General features: G+C 36.7%; 3 protein-coding genes across 3 annotated transcripts; 2 read left to right on the forward strand and 1 right to left on the reverse strand.

Annotated features, from left to right (window-relative positions):
• The first annotated feature begins 1,110 nt into the window (after window positions 1-1,110).
• LOC148908907 (uncharacterized) lies at window positions 1,111-6,571 on the forward strand. The gene is made up of 8 exons (XM_089036001.1): window positions 1,111-1,171; window positions 1,416-1,485; window positions 1,670-2,261; window positions 3,343-3,411; window positions 4,546-4,616; window positions 4,956-5,028; window positions 5,114-5,846; window positions 6,525-6,571. Exons 2-8 carry the CDS (start codon window positions 1,418-1,420, stop codon window positions 6,569-6,571), a joined length of 1,653 nt encoding a protein of 550 aa, XP_088892127.1. The 5' UTR covers window positions 1,111-1,171; window positions 1,416-1,417.
• A 784-nt stretch (window positions 6,572-7,355) lies between these two features.
• On the reverse strand, window positions 7,356-13,624 carry LOC148908908 (uncharacterized). The gene is made up of 9 exons (XM_089036002.1): window positions 12,971-13,624; window positions 10,902-11,482; window positions 10,476-10,597; window positions 9,928-10,189; window positions 9,635-9,766; window positions 8,715-9,042; window positions 8,149-8,391; window positions 7,907-8,070; window positions 7,356-7,712 (listed from the first exon to the last, which is right to left on the reverse strand). The coding sequence occupies exons 1-9, from the start codon at window positions 13,470-13,472 to the stop codon at window positions 7,356-7,358; spliced, it is 2,691 nt and encodes an 896-aa protein (XP_088892128.1). The 5' UTR covers window positions 13,473-13,624.
• Window positions 13,614-20,006, forward strand: LOC148908909 (uncharacterized). The gene is made up of 10 exons (XM_089034856.1): window positions 13,614-14,317; window positions 14,479-14,848; window positions 15,627-15,880; window positions 16,335-16,607; window positions 16,767-16,934; window positions 17,401-17,661; window positions 17,982-18,203; window positions 18,588-18,792; window positions 18,996-19,220; window positions 19,483-20,006. Exons 1-10 carry the CDS (start codon window positions 14,147-14,149, stop codon window positions 19,707-19,709), a joined length of 2,376 nt encoding a protein of 791 aa, XP_088890982.1. The 5' UTR covers window positions 13,614-14,146; the 3' UTR covers window positions 19,710-20,006.
• The last annotated feature ends 89 nt before the right edge of the window (window positions 20,007-20,095 follow it).

Here is a 20,095-nt window from a genome sequence, read left to right on the forward strand (position 1 = left end):
AGTTACCTATATGGGATTAATGAGACGCTGTATAATTAAGAATATAACAAGCCGACAAACGCGAATTTTACAACACGTGAAAGTGACAGAAGTTTGTTTCGCTACTGTTGAAATCTGATTGGTGGAAATATTTGATATGCTAATGAGGCGATAAGTAGGCGTACTCCTTTCCTTCCCCTTTACCCCGCCTCCTCGCCCCAGCCCCACTCCTCCCCCTCCCCAAGAGCGGCTACCCAGGCTAAACTTGCGCGCCTGCTCAGTTTGTTTGTTTGGTTTTTTTTTAGTACCGCGGTGTGCTGTGCCTTGTAAGGAAGGCATTGTAAGCAAGTAATAAGAATAAGAATAAGAATAAGAATAAGAATAAGAATAAGAATAAGAATAAGAATAAGAATAAGAATAAGAATAAGAATAAGAATAAGAATAAGAATAAGAATAAGAATAAGAATAAGAATAAGAATAATTTCAACCACCCGCACAAGTAGCCCAGCCTCAATGTTTGTTTATCTCATTAGAAAACATGTTTTAACTGTACTTACCGAACCGTGCACCTGAATGAAACCACCTATGAAACTCAATGAGTCGAAATATTTAATAGTATTTGGATATTTATTTATTGTATGTTATAGCAACTGAATAGAATAAATCAGTCATTCCAATCCAATACTGGTCATGTATTTGTCTTACTCCAGTTTTTAACTCGCGGATACGCTAAGCGTAGAAACAAGTTATTGTGAGGGGTCTGAATATGCTCACTCACTAATCAATCGTCTTACGTCATCAGCTTACGAACGTTACGCGAAACTTACTTTCGGACTTCATACAAGTTACACGTACGAACTTCTTATCCAATAATAGGTCGCTTCGATCCTCGCTTATAGTCCAGAGTAGCAGAGCTTGTAGCCTGAGTATCAGGCTTTCTTGGGGAGAGGGGGGGAGGGGATTAAGTTTCGCTTTGCCACTAACGGAACTCAATCATTTTAATGATTAAAAGAATTGATTGGTATACCTGTGTTGTACATTTAACCGCGATAGAATGCACCCTAACGAAAACTAACCAATCATAAGGTTTCAATGTAGTCACGTGCGTCAAATTCAAATGCTTCCCGCGATCAAAATCCGTTTCTTAATCACTTTCTACAAAAAATACAAGGGCAGTTCGCTCTTTTTTGAGGTAAATTTTCCACTCATTCTAATAATTACGACACTTGTAATCTAAAGGATAACTAAGAAATTGTTTATATTTTCCAAATTGTTAATTTTGACCTATGGAATTAGAGATCTCAGTTTGATTGTGCTGTTATCCGAGCTTTGAATAAAATAGAAAGAGGTTCGATTGATCATTTTGGGACTAAAATAATCTTGATAAATTTTTAAAATCTAACAAAAGGTTTTTTAAATATATTTCTCGGTGTAAGTGATGGATTCTCCTTTACTCGAAGATGAGAAATTCGACTTCGATCTACCGTTATCTCCAGACGAAGAAAGGTAAGATTGAATGTTTGCATTGTTGTACATACATTGTTGTGCTTGGATCATAACTGATTGCGGTTTTTAGCTCCTAAACAGTTTTACCTAACAGATCTTGACGATCGATTAAAATCTTAGTCTTTATAAAATGTAATAATACATAGCTAGCATAATATAACGATAAAATTTGTAATTATGTTAGGGATCAAGATGAAGAAGACGATGAAATCTTCTTTGGTCCGATCGGACACAACGAACGCTGTGTGGCTGCAAAAACAGAAACTAAAGTATCGAAATACATTGACGAAGTTGAAAGCTTCAAACCATTGAGCCCATTAAACCCCGAACAAGTCGTAGAAATCTTCAAAGAAGCCACATCTATGGCCCTTATGTTCAGGACAAGTTCTTCTGAAGCTGTTGTGGAGGACCAAGACAAAAAGTCTAGTTCAGATTTTCCAGAACTAATCAGTGATGAGGCTGAATCAAGGCGCAGAGCATTGAAGTGTGAAAATACCATAAAAAATGAAGACGGCACTGCTAAAACTTTAGAAAACTCAACCAAATTAACAGAAAAAATGTCTGAAAATGAAGGGGATAAATTTGTGGTCAGAAAACGAGTTTTAAAGGAACGAAATATAAAATCAAGTATCAACAAGGAATCTCCAAAAAACACTATCATAAAACCGCAACTTGTGAAGAAAGGACAAATTGCTTCAGCACAAAACAGGGGTAGTAATAGTGTATCAAAACTGCAGAAGTTCAAGACAAATTCGAAATCTACGTACCAAAATTCTGTAAGTAATTTTTACTTGTTTTATATTTCTGGCACTTCTTACACAAAGAGTTCAACACCTGAAAACCAACATTATTTAGTATTAGTCAAATCCAAACCATGGTCTATCATCGATGCTGTGTTATGATTGGATGAGCTGCTACTAGGCCATATCCCACTAGTAGCGAAACGTGCTGGCTTTGAAAACCATAACATTAAACTTAGCTTTAATTTAAAACTTACTTGTTTGCATCTATATATCTGACCTACTAGTTGGATTTGACTAAAAAAATTAGTCCTCTCGCCTTCATGGCCTATGAGTCAATAGTTCATTCGGACTCAAGGACTAATTACTAATTAGAATTATAGTAGTCTCCTATGCAGCCTCTGTTAGATTCATCACACGATGCTCTCCCTCGTTTGTGGATAGCTTTGAATGACAACTGATGCCATAAATTATAAGGTTCTGGTGAAATCTCTAACATCAGCTGTGGAGAAGACTAGTATATTCTGAGTCGTTACGCTGAATCAAGCTATGAGTAATTACCTTCACAATTTTGAGAGAGCCTTTCTAATTGGACATCAACTCAACCTCGTGTTCATTTGATATTGTTCTACAGGAATTGCGCTAGGATTTTTCAAACCATATGTCCTGTGACTCACTTAATTACTCACATTCAGGGCTGCTTAATAGCCAGATATGATGACTTGCCACATTGCATGGTTTTTATTGAATTGAACAGAGTGTGACCATATTCAAGAGGATTGGCCTAAGAGATGACATTCTCTGTTGACCAGCCACTATTATAAGCCCTAAAATTGGGGTCCCAAGCATTACATTGGGGTTGCCAATCAATATCTAGGAATTGAAGCCTGCTTGTCAACACAATTGAAGCAAGTCCTGGGAAGCAAAGATGCATTAATTTTTGTATAAAATGTACAATATTCATATTAACTTGATCTGTGGATCTTACATTAAAACCATGGGTCTTGCTTTGAAAATGATTAGAATTTGCGCCTTGGCAGTTGTGCTTTACTGCACATATTGACACAGTTATCAGGCGGCTTAAAGTGTAATAATACCACTTTTTTGATCTGAACAGCCACTTAAAGTCAATAAAATGCTCATATATGGGGTCGTGGAAGACAATTCTCAGTCTCCTGCCAATAAGGTATTTTATACATCTGGGCCTAGTTGTACAAGGAGTCAATAGTTCTGTCCAACAGACAAATCTTATCCAGTGGGTACATATATTGGGTAACGGCATTGACTTATCCACTGGATAAGGATTTTTTTGTCAGATAGAGCTGTCCACCTTTTGTACAACCTGTCTCTGTTTTATTTTCAAGTTCCCTGTGAGGAGAACCTCTCTCCTTTCTCTCCATTTTATTATTCTTCTTTCCTCCTCAATAATACTAAAGAAAAATAGACTCAGTCTGCTCAGAGGGAATTTCCGAGAGTCGGGTTTAAAGTGCCTATACCACCTATGTAACTGAATATTTTCATTATTGATTCTACATAAAGTAAATATTTGAATGGTAAAAGAATTTCTTATAATTCAATTGATGCATCTTGAAGATATCAAGGTTTATATTTCCTCTATGCTAATGAGTGTGATGTCATTATCGGCATGATTAAATATACAAAACTTTTCTGGGGCAGCAAATTATCCTGTATATAACATCATTGTCTTACTCATGGGTCAGAAAATTAATACAGGGTTCGTGCTACTCCTTAAACTCCTTGAAAGCTCCTTGAATTTAATTCACGTTTTCAAGGGCACTTGAAAAGCTCTTGAATTTTATGATTTTAGCGAAACTCTTTGAAAACACCTTGAATTTTTGCTTTGATCATTACTTGCATGGTTTTGAAATAGGTCTTGTCAGAAAGATTGGAAAATCTGAAAGTCAGCCATGTGCAACCACCGTGTAAAACCTTGGCATATTTAGCTGAACATACCCCTTGAAAATTCATTTTTGGGTCCTTGCATACTCCTTGAATAGTCCTTGAATTTTAAGTGGTTATCTCAGCACGAACCCTGTTAATAGCAAATTTGTTTTCTCATAGTAATCAGTGTTGCAATTTAAAAACGATGAGAAGCAAACTCAGATTCCTATAATGACATCACGCTCATTAGCATATAGGAAATATAAACCTTGATATCTCCAATATGCATCACTCGGATCATATGAAAATTTTTTATCATTCAAATATTCACTTTATTTAGAATAAATACTGAAAATATTAAGTTAGGTGGGTATAGGTACATTAACTGAAGTTTACCTTCCTCTACTGAAACCAACAGAAGTCCGATATCAAGAAATCAAGCGTGGGAACTCCAAGGAAATTTTCTTCCTCGTCTTCAAAGGCTGACAGGTAGGAAGGGAACTTCTTTGGGTTGTATTGTTTCTCAAACTAATAATTAGACAAGGAAAGATTGCGGCTGCCATGTTGAAAAGTTCTTGTTAAATTCTGCTTTGATTTACTCTGGATATAATTCATTAAAATGCAAACATAGTCTATATCCAGGTAACAGTACAAAATAACCAGCACTTTTTGGTTCTATAAATGTGAAAAATAAATTCAGTATTGTTTCAAAGATGATGTCTTTGCAACCTAATACTTCTGGAAAAGAAAAGGTTGATAAGTACTTAAAAGGGCTTTTCAATCTATCAAGAAGTTATATTTACTAATACTTCTATTGTGTATCTTTAGGTCCTTTTCAAGCACGAAAAGTTCAAGTACAAGTGATACTTCCTTCACAGAAGAGACTACAAAACAGTCAAAGGTTTGTGTTTGTTTTGTACTTTTTTTGCCTTTGACTAAAGAACAATAATTATGCCTCTGTTATATATCTCTTTCATTTTTTTTAGCTACCAATGCCTTCCCAAAGTGGACTAAAGGCACCAGGTTTCAGCTCAGGACGCAGGAAAAGAACAAGTTCTAACTCGTCAAATTCAAGTACATCATCTACTTCTGCCTTAAATGAAACTTTTACTTTAACCAGATCGTCAGGTTCTCCAAATTCAACCAAACAATCTAGAAATAATAAACCACAACCCAATTCAAAACCATTGCTTACTAAAATTGGCCTTTCGAAACCCACCTTTGCGAAGCCAAATGAGGTCCCAAAAACAAGCAAATTGCAGCCTTTGAAAGCTTTGCAGCGGGCTCCCGCTGGCTCAGCAAGGAGTATGTCAGCCACTGGCCTAAAGAGTCCAGCACAGACAAAGAGTATACCAAGAGCTGCTAGTGCCGGGTCAACACCTTTAAGAGCTCAGACTCCTATAGCTGACAGAACACCTAGCAAAGGAACCACACCCATCAGACGTCGAAGCAGTATTAATACTTCTGCTAGTATGGCAGCAAAGAAAAGACAGTCTAGTGGTTTGGTACCTCCAAGTGACACAGTTAAAAGGTCAACTACTCCTGTCAGGAAACTTACATCAGAGGCTGCGTCAAATGGTTTGGCTGTACAAAGAAAGGCTAACAGAGGAATGAAAGGTGAAAGAATAAACGAAAAGCCTGGCAAAGATAAGAAACCAACTACACCTGAAAGTAAATTGAATGATGAGGAAAAATTCATCACAACTCCAAAAAATACAGGTACTAAATTAAATTTAAAATGTTTATTTTTATTTATTTATTTTTGTGGTCTTTCTTTCATGATTGAATTGGAAATATATAAAAACTATAATAAAAAATGGAATTCAGCGGAGTAGCTATTGTCCACTGAAATTTCAATTGGAATTTAGTTTAAAGGGGCACTTGGATGAAAACGCCCCAATTTTTGAAAGTCCGAATAATTGAAGTATTTGAGGATAATATGACTCAATTACAACTATAAAAATCAGATTAATTTTGAGATATTTAGGTTAAAAGTGAAAAGAAAAATAGGGTTGAAACAAGTTGAAAGTTATATTTGCACTTTTGCACTTATGCCTCTGGTCTGTGGAATTTGTTCCACATTGGCCATTAATATCAAAATATACACAAAAACAATCAGATTTGAACATCTTTAATAAATCTTGCTATAATGATGAATATAATTTGTTCACTTTAGATACTGACACTGATATTCTCTGTGGACCTGTTTTTTTCCATCTGGTCAATATGGAACTATATTTCATTTACATATTTTCGCCTCCATTCAATTACTCTTTCAAAGATTAAGGAACGGCTCACCTTAACACAAGGATATAATCATCACAAAAAGAAAAAAGACACAAATGTACAAATTAGTGTTTTGTAGTTTTTATTGTAATATATGTTTTCATATTTCAGTGTTTATTCCAAAAACACCGACTAAGAAAATAAAAAATTGGTCGTAAAATTGAAATACTGTCAAATGGACTTATCAGTGCATGAGATTTTTTATTTCTATCCCCATATCTTTACAATTTAATTAAAATTGAACTAATCTGATGTTCTGTTAATCAAAAGCTTATGTTTATGCCACATTTGAGTTCCAGATACATTATTACTGTAAAAACCTATTATTGGACATTTTTTAATTTGAAATATTTGTCGAACAGGATTTGTGCAAAAGCATTTACGGTCAATAGTTTGGTGATATCAAAAAATTAAAAATGTCCATTACTTGACATAAATTTATGCTTAAGCCTTATATAAAAAACGGTACTGTTGGGCATAAGTTTATTTTTATAACAAATCTAAAAGAAACATATAATGGACATAAATTTATGTCCATAAAAAAACTTTCAAACATGTCCTTGGTGCGTTCAAATTTTTACCGGACATAAATTTATGCCCACTGAGAAACTTTCAACCATGACATAAATTTATGCCCATTTCCAAAGTCCGTACGAATTTTTACCGGACATAAATTTATGCCCACTGAGAAACTTTCAACCATGACATAAGTGCGTAAAATTATTGCTGGACATAAATTTATGGCCACTCCAAAATTTTCAAACATTTCCAAAGTCCGTACGCTCTTCATTATGAATCAACTATATAATATTTTAAAGACCACAATAGTAGAAAACAATGGTGTGCTCCGTTGTTCATAAGTCAATTGTGTTTTCAAATGAATAGTGCGAAACAGCTTACGAATGTAGATTGAAACTTTCTCAATCCTTTAACTCATTCAACCTAATTTTCCTCATATACCCTCTTCAATTCTCTTTTGGTCGCCTCCCTGAGCTTCTTTTGTGGCGTTAACTCGAAGTCGAAGAGGAGGACACAAGATTTCTGGACAACTTCTCTCCATATGACCATATTTCGTCCACGTCGTACTTTGTGGGGCTTCCATGATGTTGACCAGCTTCCAATGTACCACTCCACCTCTATTGTATCTGAGGTGCTGAGTGACACAACTTCGGCTATCTGTGGCCTCTCTTTATATGTGTCGAGGGCGACGAGCATACCTACTTTAAGTGCATCTACATTTTCATCTCTGATAATTTCGCGCTGTTTGTGTCCAGGTGGTCGGTAGGGTCCTGTGTAAGCCTGTGTGAAGAAATCATAAAATGAATCACAGAAGCAAGAGACTTTTGATGAAATAACGCCATGCTCAAGTTCTCTTTTTTTTAAACTTTGTTCTTTTCAAACGTTAGTGCTGCGAAATATTGGTCTTCCTGTAGTGGAATAGTGTCGATGTCTCCTAGCAATAATGAACGTACACGCAGCTTCACATTACATACCGGAATCAGCCCTTCTCCGTTCAGGAGCGATTCACTTTCACGAAGTACTTCCCGGAGGTCGGGCGCTTCATTTTCACTTGGTCTTTTTCTGGCAACAAGTTCATCAAGTAGCCAGCCATTGTCTGATGGAGGCATGTACCTCACTTCTTTGTTATGATGCTTATCTATGTTTATATATAAAAAAAAGAAACGATTTTAATAATGTGATCTTCCACTTAATCAATAAATGTTGAATATCATACCACAGTACGTAGCTTGCTCCTTGTCTTGGTAGTAGTCAGCAAGGGCTTCCTCACCAGCCAAAAACCCGTCCCACACCTTCTCCTCCTCGGCATTTAACACCCCTCCATCAACACATTTTTTCACCATCCCGCGTAGGCGATCAATGTCCACAGTGTCATAACTAGGAACGATAGTCTCAGGTTCACTTGTTGGTTCTTGCTTCAATATTTCTAATGGTGGCCACTTTAATGGATCCCATTCGCCTGAAATTGAAATTGTACGAAAACTGTAAGACTGAACCTGCCCTTACAGCAGAACGATCACTCACACTGGAACTTTAATAAGCTGAGTTCAATCATTAGGACTTATTTGTGTTAAAATGTAAGCTAAACTCAAAATAATAATAGGAGATTTTTTCCCGGAGCTGTTTATGGAATGAAATATGAGGATAATTTCAAGTTGTAACCGCACACATTTGAGAATGTAAAGGACTCGTCTAAGAATAAAAAATACAACTGTACTATTTGACCTTCGAATTGACTAAGTCGACTCAGTCATAAATTTTTAAAATCAAATTAGTTCTTACTCTGACACCAAGCTTTAAAGTCTGTTAAACATTTTCCTCTTTCATCAAGATAGAAGCGGAATTGATGGAAGGGCCTCAGGTAGTGGACTGCCCAACTGTAGGGCTTTAGCCATTCTCTAATGGCGTACAGGTGTTGTAGTTGTGCAACTTGGGGCCTTGCTCCTGCTTGGGTGACATCTCCTTGTGCCTGTTTATAGCATGAGCCAATCAATCGCCTTAGATCTGTTGGAGTCAAGCATCCAGACCTAGCTATCGCCACAGATAACCGCGAAAACATTTGGTCTACATCCACGTGCGTATGACCCTTCGGTAGGAATGATACTGTTATCTGATGAGATACATACAAATTTTGATATTAACAGATCTTTAAATGATTGACAAATTATTATTAACATTGTCAATACAACACGCAATGTATCTTTCGAATTAATACTCCGATTGCTCTAACTGATAATGATGAAAGTACAAAGTTTCCAGCAGGTGCATGTAGAATTAAAATTGACGAGGATGGGAATTTGAATTTTTCTTTGCAAAGAAATGTATGTTAAAATTGCATACCATGGACGAGGAGCCTGGTTTTTGTGCTAAACACATACATTTCTTTGTATAAAGACACCAGGATAAGTCGTATATGTGACAAATCCAGTTAAAAAAGTTTTAATTCACATAAATCAATTGAAGGGCTGAGTTTGAAAACAGCGTGAATGACGATTCGGATTTGAATGACAATTTTTGACTTCGAGTCAATCAAGCATGTTTCATAACCAAGTTTTCCTAGTTTCTTTTTTCCAGTAAATTAATTCGAAATATTCACACGCACCTAATCGTTACATACACACTTTTCCAAGTCGGCCCTTCATTTATGTCGTTATGTAGTTTAGCGTTTTTTACCACTTCCAAAGGTTTGTTTTAATATTTACCTCCTTAAACACCTTTCGCTCAATCAAGTATGCCAGCAATGCAAAAACATACTGGTTCTTATTTTCGCGGCATGTATTATCCATCTGTATATAAACCGTATCAGGTAATCGATCTCTGTGCATCCAGAAAACCTACGTTATAATAAAAATTCGTAGTTCATACATAGCAAAACTTGATGATGATGATGATGATGATGATGATGATGATGATGTTGATGATGATGATGATGATGATGACAATAATGGTTATGAAGTTAATGATAATGGTGGTAGCAATGACGACGATTTTTTACCTGAAGTAAGATGTTGGCGGTCAAATTAGAATCATGTGCGTGTTGTTGGTGGTCGAGAAACACAATTGGGTTTCGGCCATGAACCATCACCCCAACAACGTGCACTTTCAATCTCCAAGCCGTACTCAATAGGCTGTATCGTAAGGTGGAGAAAGGCAGTTCCGTTTTATTTTGATCCATTCCATCTATTGCGATGGAGAAGTATTTATTTGGTTGGTGATGTCCTAAAATCCCACGGCTTAGGTAAAGTTGTCTCTCTAGTCTGCAAACATAAAATTAAAATTGTCACTTATTTTGTTAAAAAGACAAGGAGACCACTTTTGATTCACAGTTGACTCTCAGCTGCTCTCAGGGTAGAAAGATGAAGGCTTACGTTTAAACATCACTCTGACTATCTAGCCTGTCAACGTCAATGTTAGCCCCTTTCTTTTTGACCCAACTCCTCTAAAACTTATTCTATTATCTTTTAAAGTTTAGTGTTTTCATCAATATATCATGCCTGTATGGTAACTGATAAGCCTCGGATGTTCTAGAACAAATTATTGTACCTCACAAATTCATGGTGCCCCGTTCTCTTAATTAGTATAGTTTGTTGCTTCTCGGGATCTAGTGTCTCTCTCAGATCGGCCTTGATCTTACTGCAATCATCGCACTTGCTGAATCGGTTTTCCTTCAAAATAAAAATATAACAAAGCAGAGTCAATATAACTGAATGCAACTACACAAAAAAAGAAAGAACTAAACAGAACAAAAAATAGATAAAACCTCAAACAAAATAAATGAATAAGGCAAATGAAATAACATCATACAATGACATAAAACAAAGCAAAAAACGGGATAGCTTTTCGTTTTGTTATAATAAAAACGTTAACAATGTGCCTGAAATTGAAATTTCTGCAATTACCCGAAACTTACAATACAACTTAACATGCCATGCAAAATAATTAAGTAATTATAGTAAGACTTTAGTTTACCTTTGGAATTTTAATATTTGGGAAATACTTTGTCCAAAGATTGTTGAATGTTGTCTTGGTGCAACAAGGCTGTCCCTGGGATGCCAACATCAACTCCATTTCCTCGTAAATGTCATATTTCCTTATGTTTGAGGGGAGATGCATAACATTTCCGTTGGGTATGTGCTCGCACATTTGTTCGAAATATGATTTTAAATAATTGAGTGCCAACTCACTGGACAATGACAGCCTTAAGGCCCCTGTGTTTCCATGAATTCCACTTCGTCGATTTTCATCAAGGAACTGCTTTTTCAGTTGAAAAAACTTTCGCCTTGTAATTCCTAAGACATTCAGCCAACAGTTGATACAAACTTTGACGCCACATATAGAATGAACGAAATTATCTTCTTCTTCTTTCGGCCGATTGGAGCTCAACCAGTCCAAAATATATTGTCGTTGCTTGGCGTGACGCCCAAAATTCCTAATAAACGCATGTCGTGTTTCCGTGATTTGAGACAGAGAAAATTTTTTGATGCAGTTATTTTTGCAGCAGTATTTGGTCATCACTTCCTCGGGGCTCACAATAGTTGAACGCTTCAAACCTAAAAAAAAAAAACAGCAAGAAATCGGACCTTAAAAAATAGCCAGTAAATCATGAACAAGTCAAAGATAAGCGGCCGATCACTGATTTTAGTATTAAAGCTATAACGACACTGTCCATTCCAACAAATCATAATTTCGTCATTCTAGATATATTTTGAAACATGAAATAGATTTTACATAACCCAAAAAATGATTTTTTGCCACCTGATCATTTCAAATTTCAGGCTGGGAAATTTCTACTTTTCAAGGCTTTAAAACGTTTGAAAAAAAGCAATACCGTAGAGTTTTAAAGTTTTTTGTAGGTTGTATTCTTAAGGTTCAGCATATTTGAAAAAAATTCACACATGGTTTCAACAGTCGCACCTAGTTGTTTGCCAGGCAAAGATTTTCAAAAATGTTGGTTTCTTAAAGCCGGATATGAAAATCTATATGATTGTTGTTGGGGCCGCATGCACTGGCACATTTCATCATAAGTGACAGTTAATTAAACAAGATGCAACATACATTTAGCGCCAAACTTTTAAGACAGAAATAAAAAATGTTATAACACCAAAAATAATTTTTGAATTCATAACTTCAACTAAATATCTTAATACCAAAAATAGCATCAAAGATACAGTTTTTGGTGGTTTTAGTGTAAAGTGTTTAATCACACAAACAAAACCAATCTTTCAACATTGACAGGCAGATAACTTTGACAACAATCAAAATACTCAAAGTACCCTGCGGCTTCTTGGGATGTATTCTTAACCACAAAAATCCTTACTGTTATTCAATTATTTTATTACTAGTAAAAACGCTAGTGTGAACGCACCGCAATTTGATCAGTCTAAGGACAGCTGAAGGCCGAGTTTGAGTTTGTAAGGGATTTTAGTTGTTCTGTTTTTTTCCTCTCCATCTTTAATTTGACAGGCGCTGACAGAGTTCCTTCTCGAACGCTGTTCATTGGCTCGTTTGTAAAGAAATGAAGAAAATGTATTAAAAAAATATTTGCTAACTGCGAATGAAATAATGCAAAAAATAAGCATATGAACAAGCTATAAATAACACAGAAATGATTGAGCTTTTGACGTCGAAAATATGAAACAACTTTAATTAAAAACCTCTACGTCATTGCTAGTTTAAACGTTTTCGAATCGAAGACTTGAAATATGGCTACTTCAAATGTGTGGGAGCTTGTAACAAAGCAAAAAAACAGGATTTCTTCAAAAACCAAGTCTATTTTTATAACATTGGCAGCATAATTAACTATGTTGGCAGCAATCAGTGGAGACCGAATTTCCAAAACAATATGTTATTATGGTACTACTAAAAAATTAAATTAAATTAACTAAATTAAGTTTTCTGCCGTTTGAAATAAATAAGGAAATAATCATGAGACAGCAAAACGAGTAACGCGCCTCAAAGCAGTGACAATAACTCTCTGTATTAAAGGTGATAACCAATAATAAACTTATCAAGGATCTAATTTGAAGTAGCTAGCTTACCTCGTGATGAAATCTTGCAATGCTGTTCTTGTTCTTGAGGTACCAAAGATTCCTGGCGTTTGTTATATTGATCATTGTCAGAGCAGTTATCTTCGTCATGTTCCATGGATGTATCTTCAATATCCAGATTGAACGAAAATTCTCCCTCGACACTATCATCGCTGGAGATTTCGCACTCTTCAACAATTCGCATTTTCGCTTGTGCGTAAATTGCCTCTGAAAAGTCCCCCTCGACATCGCTTTCATTCAGGTTATCGTTTAGCTCTCCCGCCTCGCAAATTTCTCCTTCGTTCCCTGAAGTTTGCTCGGGAATTTCAATTTCAAATGATAACTCTTCGTCATCGCGTTGAGCATGCCACAAATATTTTGGCTGGTTCCTCTGTGCAGGTCGAGGCGTTAAAGTATAAATTGGAATGTTTTCTGCAATGGGAATGTCCTCGCGAAGATCTCTTATTGTAAAACCTCTAAATGATTCCTCTTCATCGCTATCACTGTATTCCATGATTTGCGTTCGTGAGTGCTCTGGCTCGCCTATTACCAATGGCAGCCTGGACAATTTGGGCGGGAATTTCAACAGTCAACGAATTATCATCAATATGATGACCTAGCATTTCCGGATACCAGAAATCCCTTGGAAAATACGATACGTCAAAAAAAAAAAAAAAACGACCCGCCCATGACATTCACAGTATACCAAAGAGCTTGGTTCTTCTGTCTTCCAAGACAAATTGACCAATCAGATTGCTTTCTAAGACTAATTCCGGAAACCACATGCTGTGAGCTCTGGCAATTGAGCAATACCACTACAAGACTGGCCTTGTATTTGAAAGTCTCTCATTTGATGCGAAAGTTTAACCACGACTATTGTCAAAGCTCACTCAAAATCTCATCTATTAGCGATCAAAAATTACTTCTTTACGAAAAGTAAGTGGAATATTTAATTACATGTAATTGCTATAGCTAATTTCAGTTATTGAACCGGCATGAGCAGCTACGCAGGCTATATCACAGTACGAACAATTTTTAATAATTTGAGTCACCGTGCTCAAAACTCACGCTGGTGTTTTGAAAGTCCGAAACTTTAGTTTCAACGTATAAACTTATGGTGATTCAAATTATCTATTACATCAAAGTATGTTTTATTAATCCGGTGAATTTCCTAGATTATATCTCGATATGGCAAATAATAACTCACAAGAAAGAGGCCCACGTGGTAACTGGTCAGTGAAAGATGTCGATGGTTTCCTGTTCATCCAAGTTAATGGAATACGCGCAAAAACAAGGGCCAAACACTTGACTGAAGAAGTTTTAACTGTCTCTGCACACAAAAATGGCAAAGACATTTCGGTAAGATCAGATTGCAAGTTTCTCGTGTATGTTGAAAATATGTATCATTAAAGTTGTACGGAAACCGGTCTACTCCCGGGGTCTACTCAAACGAGCATGTGAACCCAATTCTTCCAAACACTTTAGATTTTATATTCATTTAAGAATCTTTTTCGTTGCAGATAACGGTGAAAAATTCGTTATCTGTCACCGGAAAAACTACGATGATTTTTGAAATCGGCGATTTTCAAGCAGGAAATGGGCCGTTGAGCAGCCCAAATATAAAAGCTCAAGAGTTCGAGAACTCCTGGAAAAGATGGAAAACATTGAAAGAAAAAGCAATAGAAGAGTCAGACCCAAGATTGCCACTGTTACATGACTCGAGCGGAGAGGATGACGAGAGCGAAAATGAGGTTTTACCACAGACCTCAAAAAAGTCTTCCAAGATAAAGAAAAGGAACACTGATGAAGAGGAACTGGATCTACAGTCCCCGGGGAAGAAGCTCAAACGGGCCACAACATTGGACCAGGAAATTTCAGCTCACCACATAGGTAAAACTACATTCATATAATTTAGACTCGTTTTACATTTGCTTCGGTGTTTCTACTCGGATATTTTTATAAACGCTAAACATGACTTGTTAATTTACAATTTCATTTGCTGATAGTTCACAAACATTGGCCAGATAGATCGTTAGGTCAAAAGAAATGTTTTCACTAAAAAAAAGACAAAACATTTTAGTTGTTTGAAAGGATCTGCCAAACAGGAGTTATGACGTGGTTGGGGTAATGTGATATGTAGTATAGTATACAATTGTTATAAAAACACAACCAAAGGAATGTGCTAATGAAAACGCATCCACGGTAAACAAATCTGCCTAAATCTAACATACTAATAGAGTTCTTTTAGTCTCACTGTTGAATAGGTGACGTCAACTAAATTAGATAAGTTATTTACTATTTTCGAGGTGACGTCACCTAAATTTGAAACTACGAGTAAACAGCTACTCGTGAGATCAGGGGGAGAAACGATGATAGAAATTAATGTCTATTCACTCATTCTCTGGTAAAACAACCCCCCGGATTAGCATGACCGTTATTTGGCGCGCTTTTACTATTTTAGGTGACGTCAACTAAATAGTTATCTAAGTTAGATACATTTATCTAACTATTCAACAGTGAGACTAAAAGCACTCTAGTAATCATAGACAGAAGCTCTTTTGTTTTCGGCTCCAACTTGCGAACAGTGGTTTTTTCTTAAATAAACGCTTCTGTATAATAATTAAATATATTTCTTATTATTATTCATTGCTTCTTTTTCTCCTGACAGGCATGTTCCGTTTGGATGTTGATCGTCTCAAAGATCCCCCCCAGAGATGGCTGGACCGACCACTTAATGAGGAACATGTTGAGTATTTGGCTCAGTCCATCCAAGCTGAACCATTAAGCTTCACCCACGACCAACAACCATGGGTGGCAGTTGCAGATATTTCGCGTGACGACGTGTTAAGAAACAAAAATCTCGTCAAGGGCTGCAATATAACTGTGATCGGAGGATTACATAGGAAGGCAGCATTTGCCAAGGTAAAGAAACTGTTGTTTGAAAACGTTTTTATAAGTGTTGTTTCTTTGGTTGAAGCATGATCAGAAATCTTGAAAAACGACGAAATCTAGAATTTTTCAAAGCAAAGTCAACCTAAAAATGAATCATACGTAAATTTGGAAAATGAATCATGAATTATTTAAAAAAATGTACAAGGCTTTGTTTTTGCCCAAAGTCCAAACAGTTTGGATTTTTATTTTATAAATTGAATGTTCCATCTCTAAACTACTCTGTGTTTTTGAGTCTTTTACTCATTTTTCACGGCTGGTATGTATTTTTACTCCACTCATTTTTTACTAGTCTCTGATGAATTTTGTTGGTCATTTGAGAAGTTTATATAATCTACTACCCTGCGAGTAGAGGACCTGCACGCACCTATGATGAATGAACATCTTCTCGAACATATTTTCACCAAACTAAATTGCTTTTATTTAGGTGTGTTCGACTAATGAAAACCACCGCCAATCGTTGAAGCAGGTTTTTGTGTCATTGTATGGAAATACAATGACAGATGAGCAAATAAAACGTGTGGCGGCAAGCCATAATCTCAACAATAAGGCAAGCAGGACGACGACATGGGTAGACCGGGTGGAGGCCTGTCGTAACTGGAGGTACCAGATGGAGCGCCTCCCATTAAATGGACCCACGCCCCCATCCACAACGGAGTGGCGAGATTCTTGTAAGAGGATGTTCGTGGAAAGTGGAAAGGTACTATATTCGTAAACATGCTAGCTTATGTGGACCATTCCCGAATTTGAATGCCTAAAACCCTAACGAAAACGAATTGATATCAGTTGTAAAAGCTAACTATCCATATATGAATTTGCAAAATAATGGTCTTTGCTTAATAAAACTTTTTACCCACAGAGCCCGACAACGCTAGAACCAACCCTACAAGCAGCTCTTTTGGAAAAGCCAGTTTGGGATTTATTTGTCATGATTGCCAAAAAGCACGCCAAGGGCGAACTTAAGGACCAGCATACAAAACAGAAGCGAAGAAGAATGAGAAAAAAACAAGAAATTACTCAGAACCAAGTAAATATATAATGAATAAAATGACAAACATAAATGAATCATGTATATAAATGTTTTATAAAAAACGAAGCCAACGCAAGGTGGTTAAAAGAGCGTTGAAAATATGCGTTACGGCTCTTTCGAAACTGGAGCGGGAATCCACCTTAAAGGCATCAATTCAAAGGCAAAAGATAAATGAAGCTGAACACTTTTTCTTACGTACTTCAACCTTTCGGCAATAAATGAGGTGAAAATGAGAAATAACCTTACATTTGCTATTATATTTTTCTGAAGTTTCAGGACTAATAGTGTTTATGTTAACATACATATCCTTCTTTACTCAGACGAATTATTTACTTTCTTTTTCTTCTTCGGTTGCCTACATCCAGAAAAGCTTGGTCACTCAACGTTATTTCAGCAATCAGCTGCTTTGTTAGAACTGTACCTGGCGCAATTCTGATGATCTTCTGTTTCAATTTTGTTTCAGCTGGGGATGCCTCTGCAAGGAATAAGTCTTAACTCGAAGTTGACTTTGTTGAGGGCGGTGGTGAATGAGGAACTATCCCTCAAAGAGTTAGCCACCAAAGCAGCTCACATAAAAAGCAAGCGCAACATTATAGAAGCGTTTATGAAGTACACAGGTGTAGATTCCTGGGATGACCTCAAAGCGCAATTTCCAGAGCACACCAGAGAAGAACAAATTTCACAATTTGTTCATCTCAAATTCCGTCCACAAAACTTGCCACAGGTGAGTGTACGGTTCATTAGCACCGGACATAGTGTATTACCACTTCAAAGCTATGCATGTGCTTCAAAGTTGTTCTTTAAGAGACAGTTGAATAAAGTTGTAATTTAAATCATCGTTGAGGTTTGCCACGTATACTGGGGCTCGGGCGTTAGTCCTTTATCGGAATGTCAGTTTGATCAACAATGCTCGAAATATGTTCTCCTTTTGTTTAAACGTTCTATGGTGTACTGATAATTTTTATCTAGTCAAATCTGGAATATCCCCCTTAAATACTGGCAGGTTGTCGACACATTTTTAATGTATATATATTTATCTTGCAGGAATTGAAAGACTTTTTTCAGAGAGCCGTCATCTACAGAGAAAGTCAAAATGAGGGGAGAAAAAGGAGTCAAAGCGTCGTAGAGATGGAGGGCCTCTATGTTTTTTCTAATGGGGAGACCATAGCGGCTAAAGGGACGTACGAGGCTCCAGGGATCGTAGAAGTAAGATCGGCCTTTCCGATAATAAACGGATTTGAACTGGTTATTGCCAGAGCACCCAAGGTAGGTAGAACGTAGTGTGCGGCTGATAGTAATGCTGGTGTTTGCCCCTCTTTCCTTTTTCCGTTTATCTCTTATTTCTTTTTGTTCGTACTTTTCTTTCTATGTCTTTTCCTTTTCCTCTATGAGTTCCTTTTTGTCGTTTTTCTCTTTCCGAATTATTGTCTTGGATCTCTTTGTTTAATTTTCATGTTCTTTTTCAAACGTGTTTTCATTTATTGTCATTTTCCTTATTTCCCCTCTTTCTCCTTTTGTCTTTTGCAAGCCATACGTTTACTCGCGATATTGGAGCCTTCATACCCCGAAGTTAAATACAGACACATATATTGGCAGGGATCTATAACGTACCAAATGTTTTGACATTCGGTTTTTTAATCAATATTGCAGGGCTTCACTCCAGAGGATTTGAAGATTTTTCTAATAAATATTCATAGCATAAACATTGAGAGGATGGACCACTACAATGTGGTCCTACTTGTTGAAGATAAATGGAAAAGTCAGCAGCCGCTCGAGGATGTGCTGAAAAACAAAATGATTCCAGACGGCTTTCAGCAGCTGTTCTGGAATGATACTAAGCATGTGTCGCTAAAAGGTGAGCTTTTACTTTCTTTTCTTTTTTTCTCTTTACAAAGCTTTTTTTCACCTGCGATAAATTTAACAATTGGTTCAGAATTTTACTAGTATCAAATTTAGTAAACGTGTTTTATGCAGTAAGAACAGTTCAATGTGATTATCACTTCTGAGCGGTCCCGGATTGCACGTGTTTACTGATTGAAAATGTAATTTATTCTGTAGGACGCAAGATTCCAAATAGACTAAAGTCTATTATTGTTGGCCATTGGACTGACAGTGGTTCCATGAAAGCAGGAAGTTTCCACTTTGACTCTTGTGATAAGATAACAAATGTTTTCTCACACGAAGGAGAAATGGAGGGTGAATACCCAAGAGAATTATTCGAGTTTCTGTTGAGACATTTCTCGAACCCAGAGGCTTGGGTTTATGGTCTCAACGTAACACCTGGTGAGTTATTACGTATCCATGGAGCAGTGCTTTCACGGACTGAATATCGTTCGCTTTTTGCCATATCTCATTATTTTCCCAGAATCCATGAGTTAAAAATCATTAAAATAGTTCCTTTGGGAATCAAAAGACAATGAAACATTTGTGAAATGGTTGCAAAGAAGAACTAGTAACTACAAAAAAAGTGATTTTACCCTATGATAAGTAGACGTTTGTATCACTACTCTATTTTAATCATTTTGTCTGTTTTTCTCATACTAAGGGTCGTTTGTTCGTGCTTGCATGGAACTTGGGCGGAAATGTCTCAACGTAAGTGACGATCCACGTTCGGATTCGCGCCTAATTCAAAAGGGTCTTACACGCAAAGATACCGAAGATATCGTGGAGGACAGCGAACTAGAAGAGGAAGAGGAGAAGAATGAGGAGGAAGATTCAACGCAAGACCAGGAAACCCCACAGGAAGATCCAAACAGCCAAATCGTGTATTAGTAATGAGTAGAGCCTTTAATGTGCTGACACACGGTGCAACATTGCACGCAACATTGCAAGCAACAAATTTGAATCAGGGTGACACACATTGCAACAAAATCACGCAACATCGCTTGTATCAGCCTGCTATGTTAAGATATTTGGTCAGCAGTTATAAATTTGGTGCAAGCTGATTGGCTGGAAATTTCAAAATGTTGCAGGAAATGTTTCAATTTCCATATGATGAAATTGCACTGTTGCATGAGTAGAGCGTGATTCAACTTCAGATTTGTTGCATGCAACAAGTTTGGGGTAGACACGCGGTGCTACAGTCCGGTTTCGTGCAATTTTGCACCGTGTGTCAGCACCTTTACATTTAACCCATGAAACAGGTAGTGAGATTCTAC

This window comes from Actinia tenebrosa, unplaced genomic scaffold, assembly GCF_029948245.1.
Source record: "Actinia tenebrosa isolate PJP-AT-01 unplaced genomic scaffold, QUT_ActTen_1.0 PGA_scaffold3__52_contigs__length_22856419, whole genome shotgun sequence".
Lineage (NCBI taxonomy): Eukaryota > Metazoa > Cnidaria > Anthozoa > Actiniaria > Actiniidae > Actinia > Actinia tenebrosa.

What these genes read in the sequence shown, in the direction of transcription:
- LOC148908908 (XM_089036002.1), bottom strand. Translation starts at nt 13,472, where the DNA reads ATGGAATACAGTGATAGCGATGAAGAGGAATCATTTAGAGGTTTTACA. An exon ending in CAAATATTAAAATTCCAAAG is followed by an intron (nt 10,598 to 10,901) that starts GTAAACTAAAGT and finishes TTTATTTTGAAG; the next exon opens with GAAAACCGATTCAGCAAGTG. An exon ending in CCGCCAACATCTTACTTCAG is followed by an intron (nt 9,767 to 9,927) that starts GTAAAAAATCGT and finishes ATTATAACGTAG; the next exon opens with GTTTTCTGGATGCACAGAGA.
- LOC148908909 (XM_089034856.1), top strand. Translation starts at nt 14,147, where the DNA reads ATGGCAAATAATAACTCACAAGAAAGAGGCCCACGTGGTAACTGGTCA. An exon ending in GGAAGGCAGCATTTGCCAAG is followed by an intron (nt 15,881 to 16,334) that starts GTAAAGAAACTG and finishes GCTTTTATTTAG; the next exon opens with GTGTGTTCGACTAATGAAAA. An exon ending in TGGTCTCAACGTAACACCTG is followed by an intron (nt 19,221 to 19,482) that starts GTGAGTTATTAC and finishes TCTCATACTAAG; the next exon opens with GGTCGTTTGTTCGTGCTTGC.
- LOC148908907 (XM_089036001.1), top strand. Translation starts at nt 1,418, where the DNA reads ATGGATTCTCCTTTACTCGAAGATGAGAAATTCGACTTCGATCTACCG. An exon ending in TCGTCTTCAAAGGCTGACAG is followed by an intron (nt 4,617 to 4,955) that starts GTAGGAAGGGAA and finishes GTGTATCTTTAG; the next exon opens with GTCCTTTTCAAGCACGAAAA. An exon ending in CACAACTCCAAAAAATACAG is followed by an intron (nt 5,847 to 6,524) that starts GTACTAAATTAA and finishes TTCATATTTCAG; the next exon opens with TGTTTATTCCAAAAACACCG.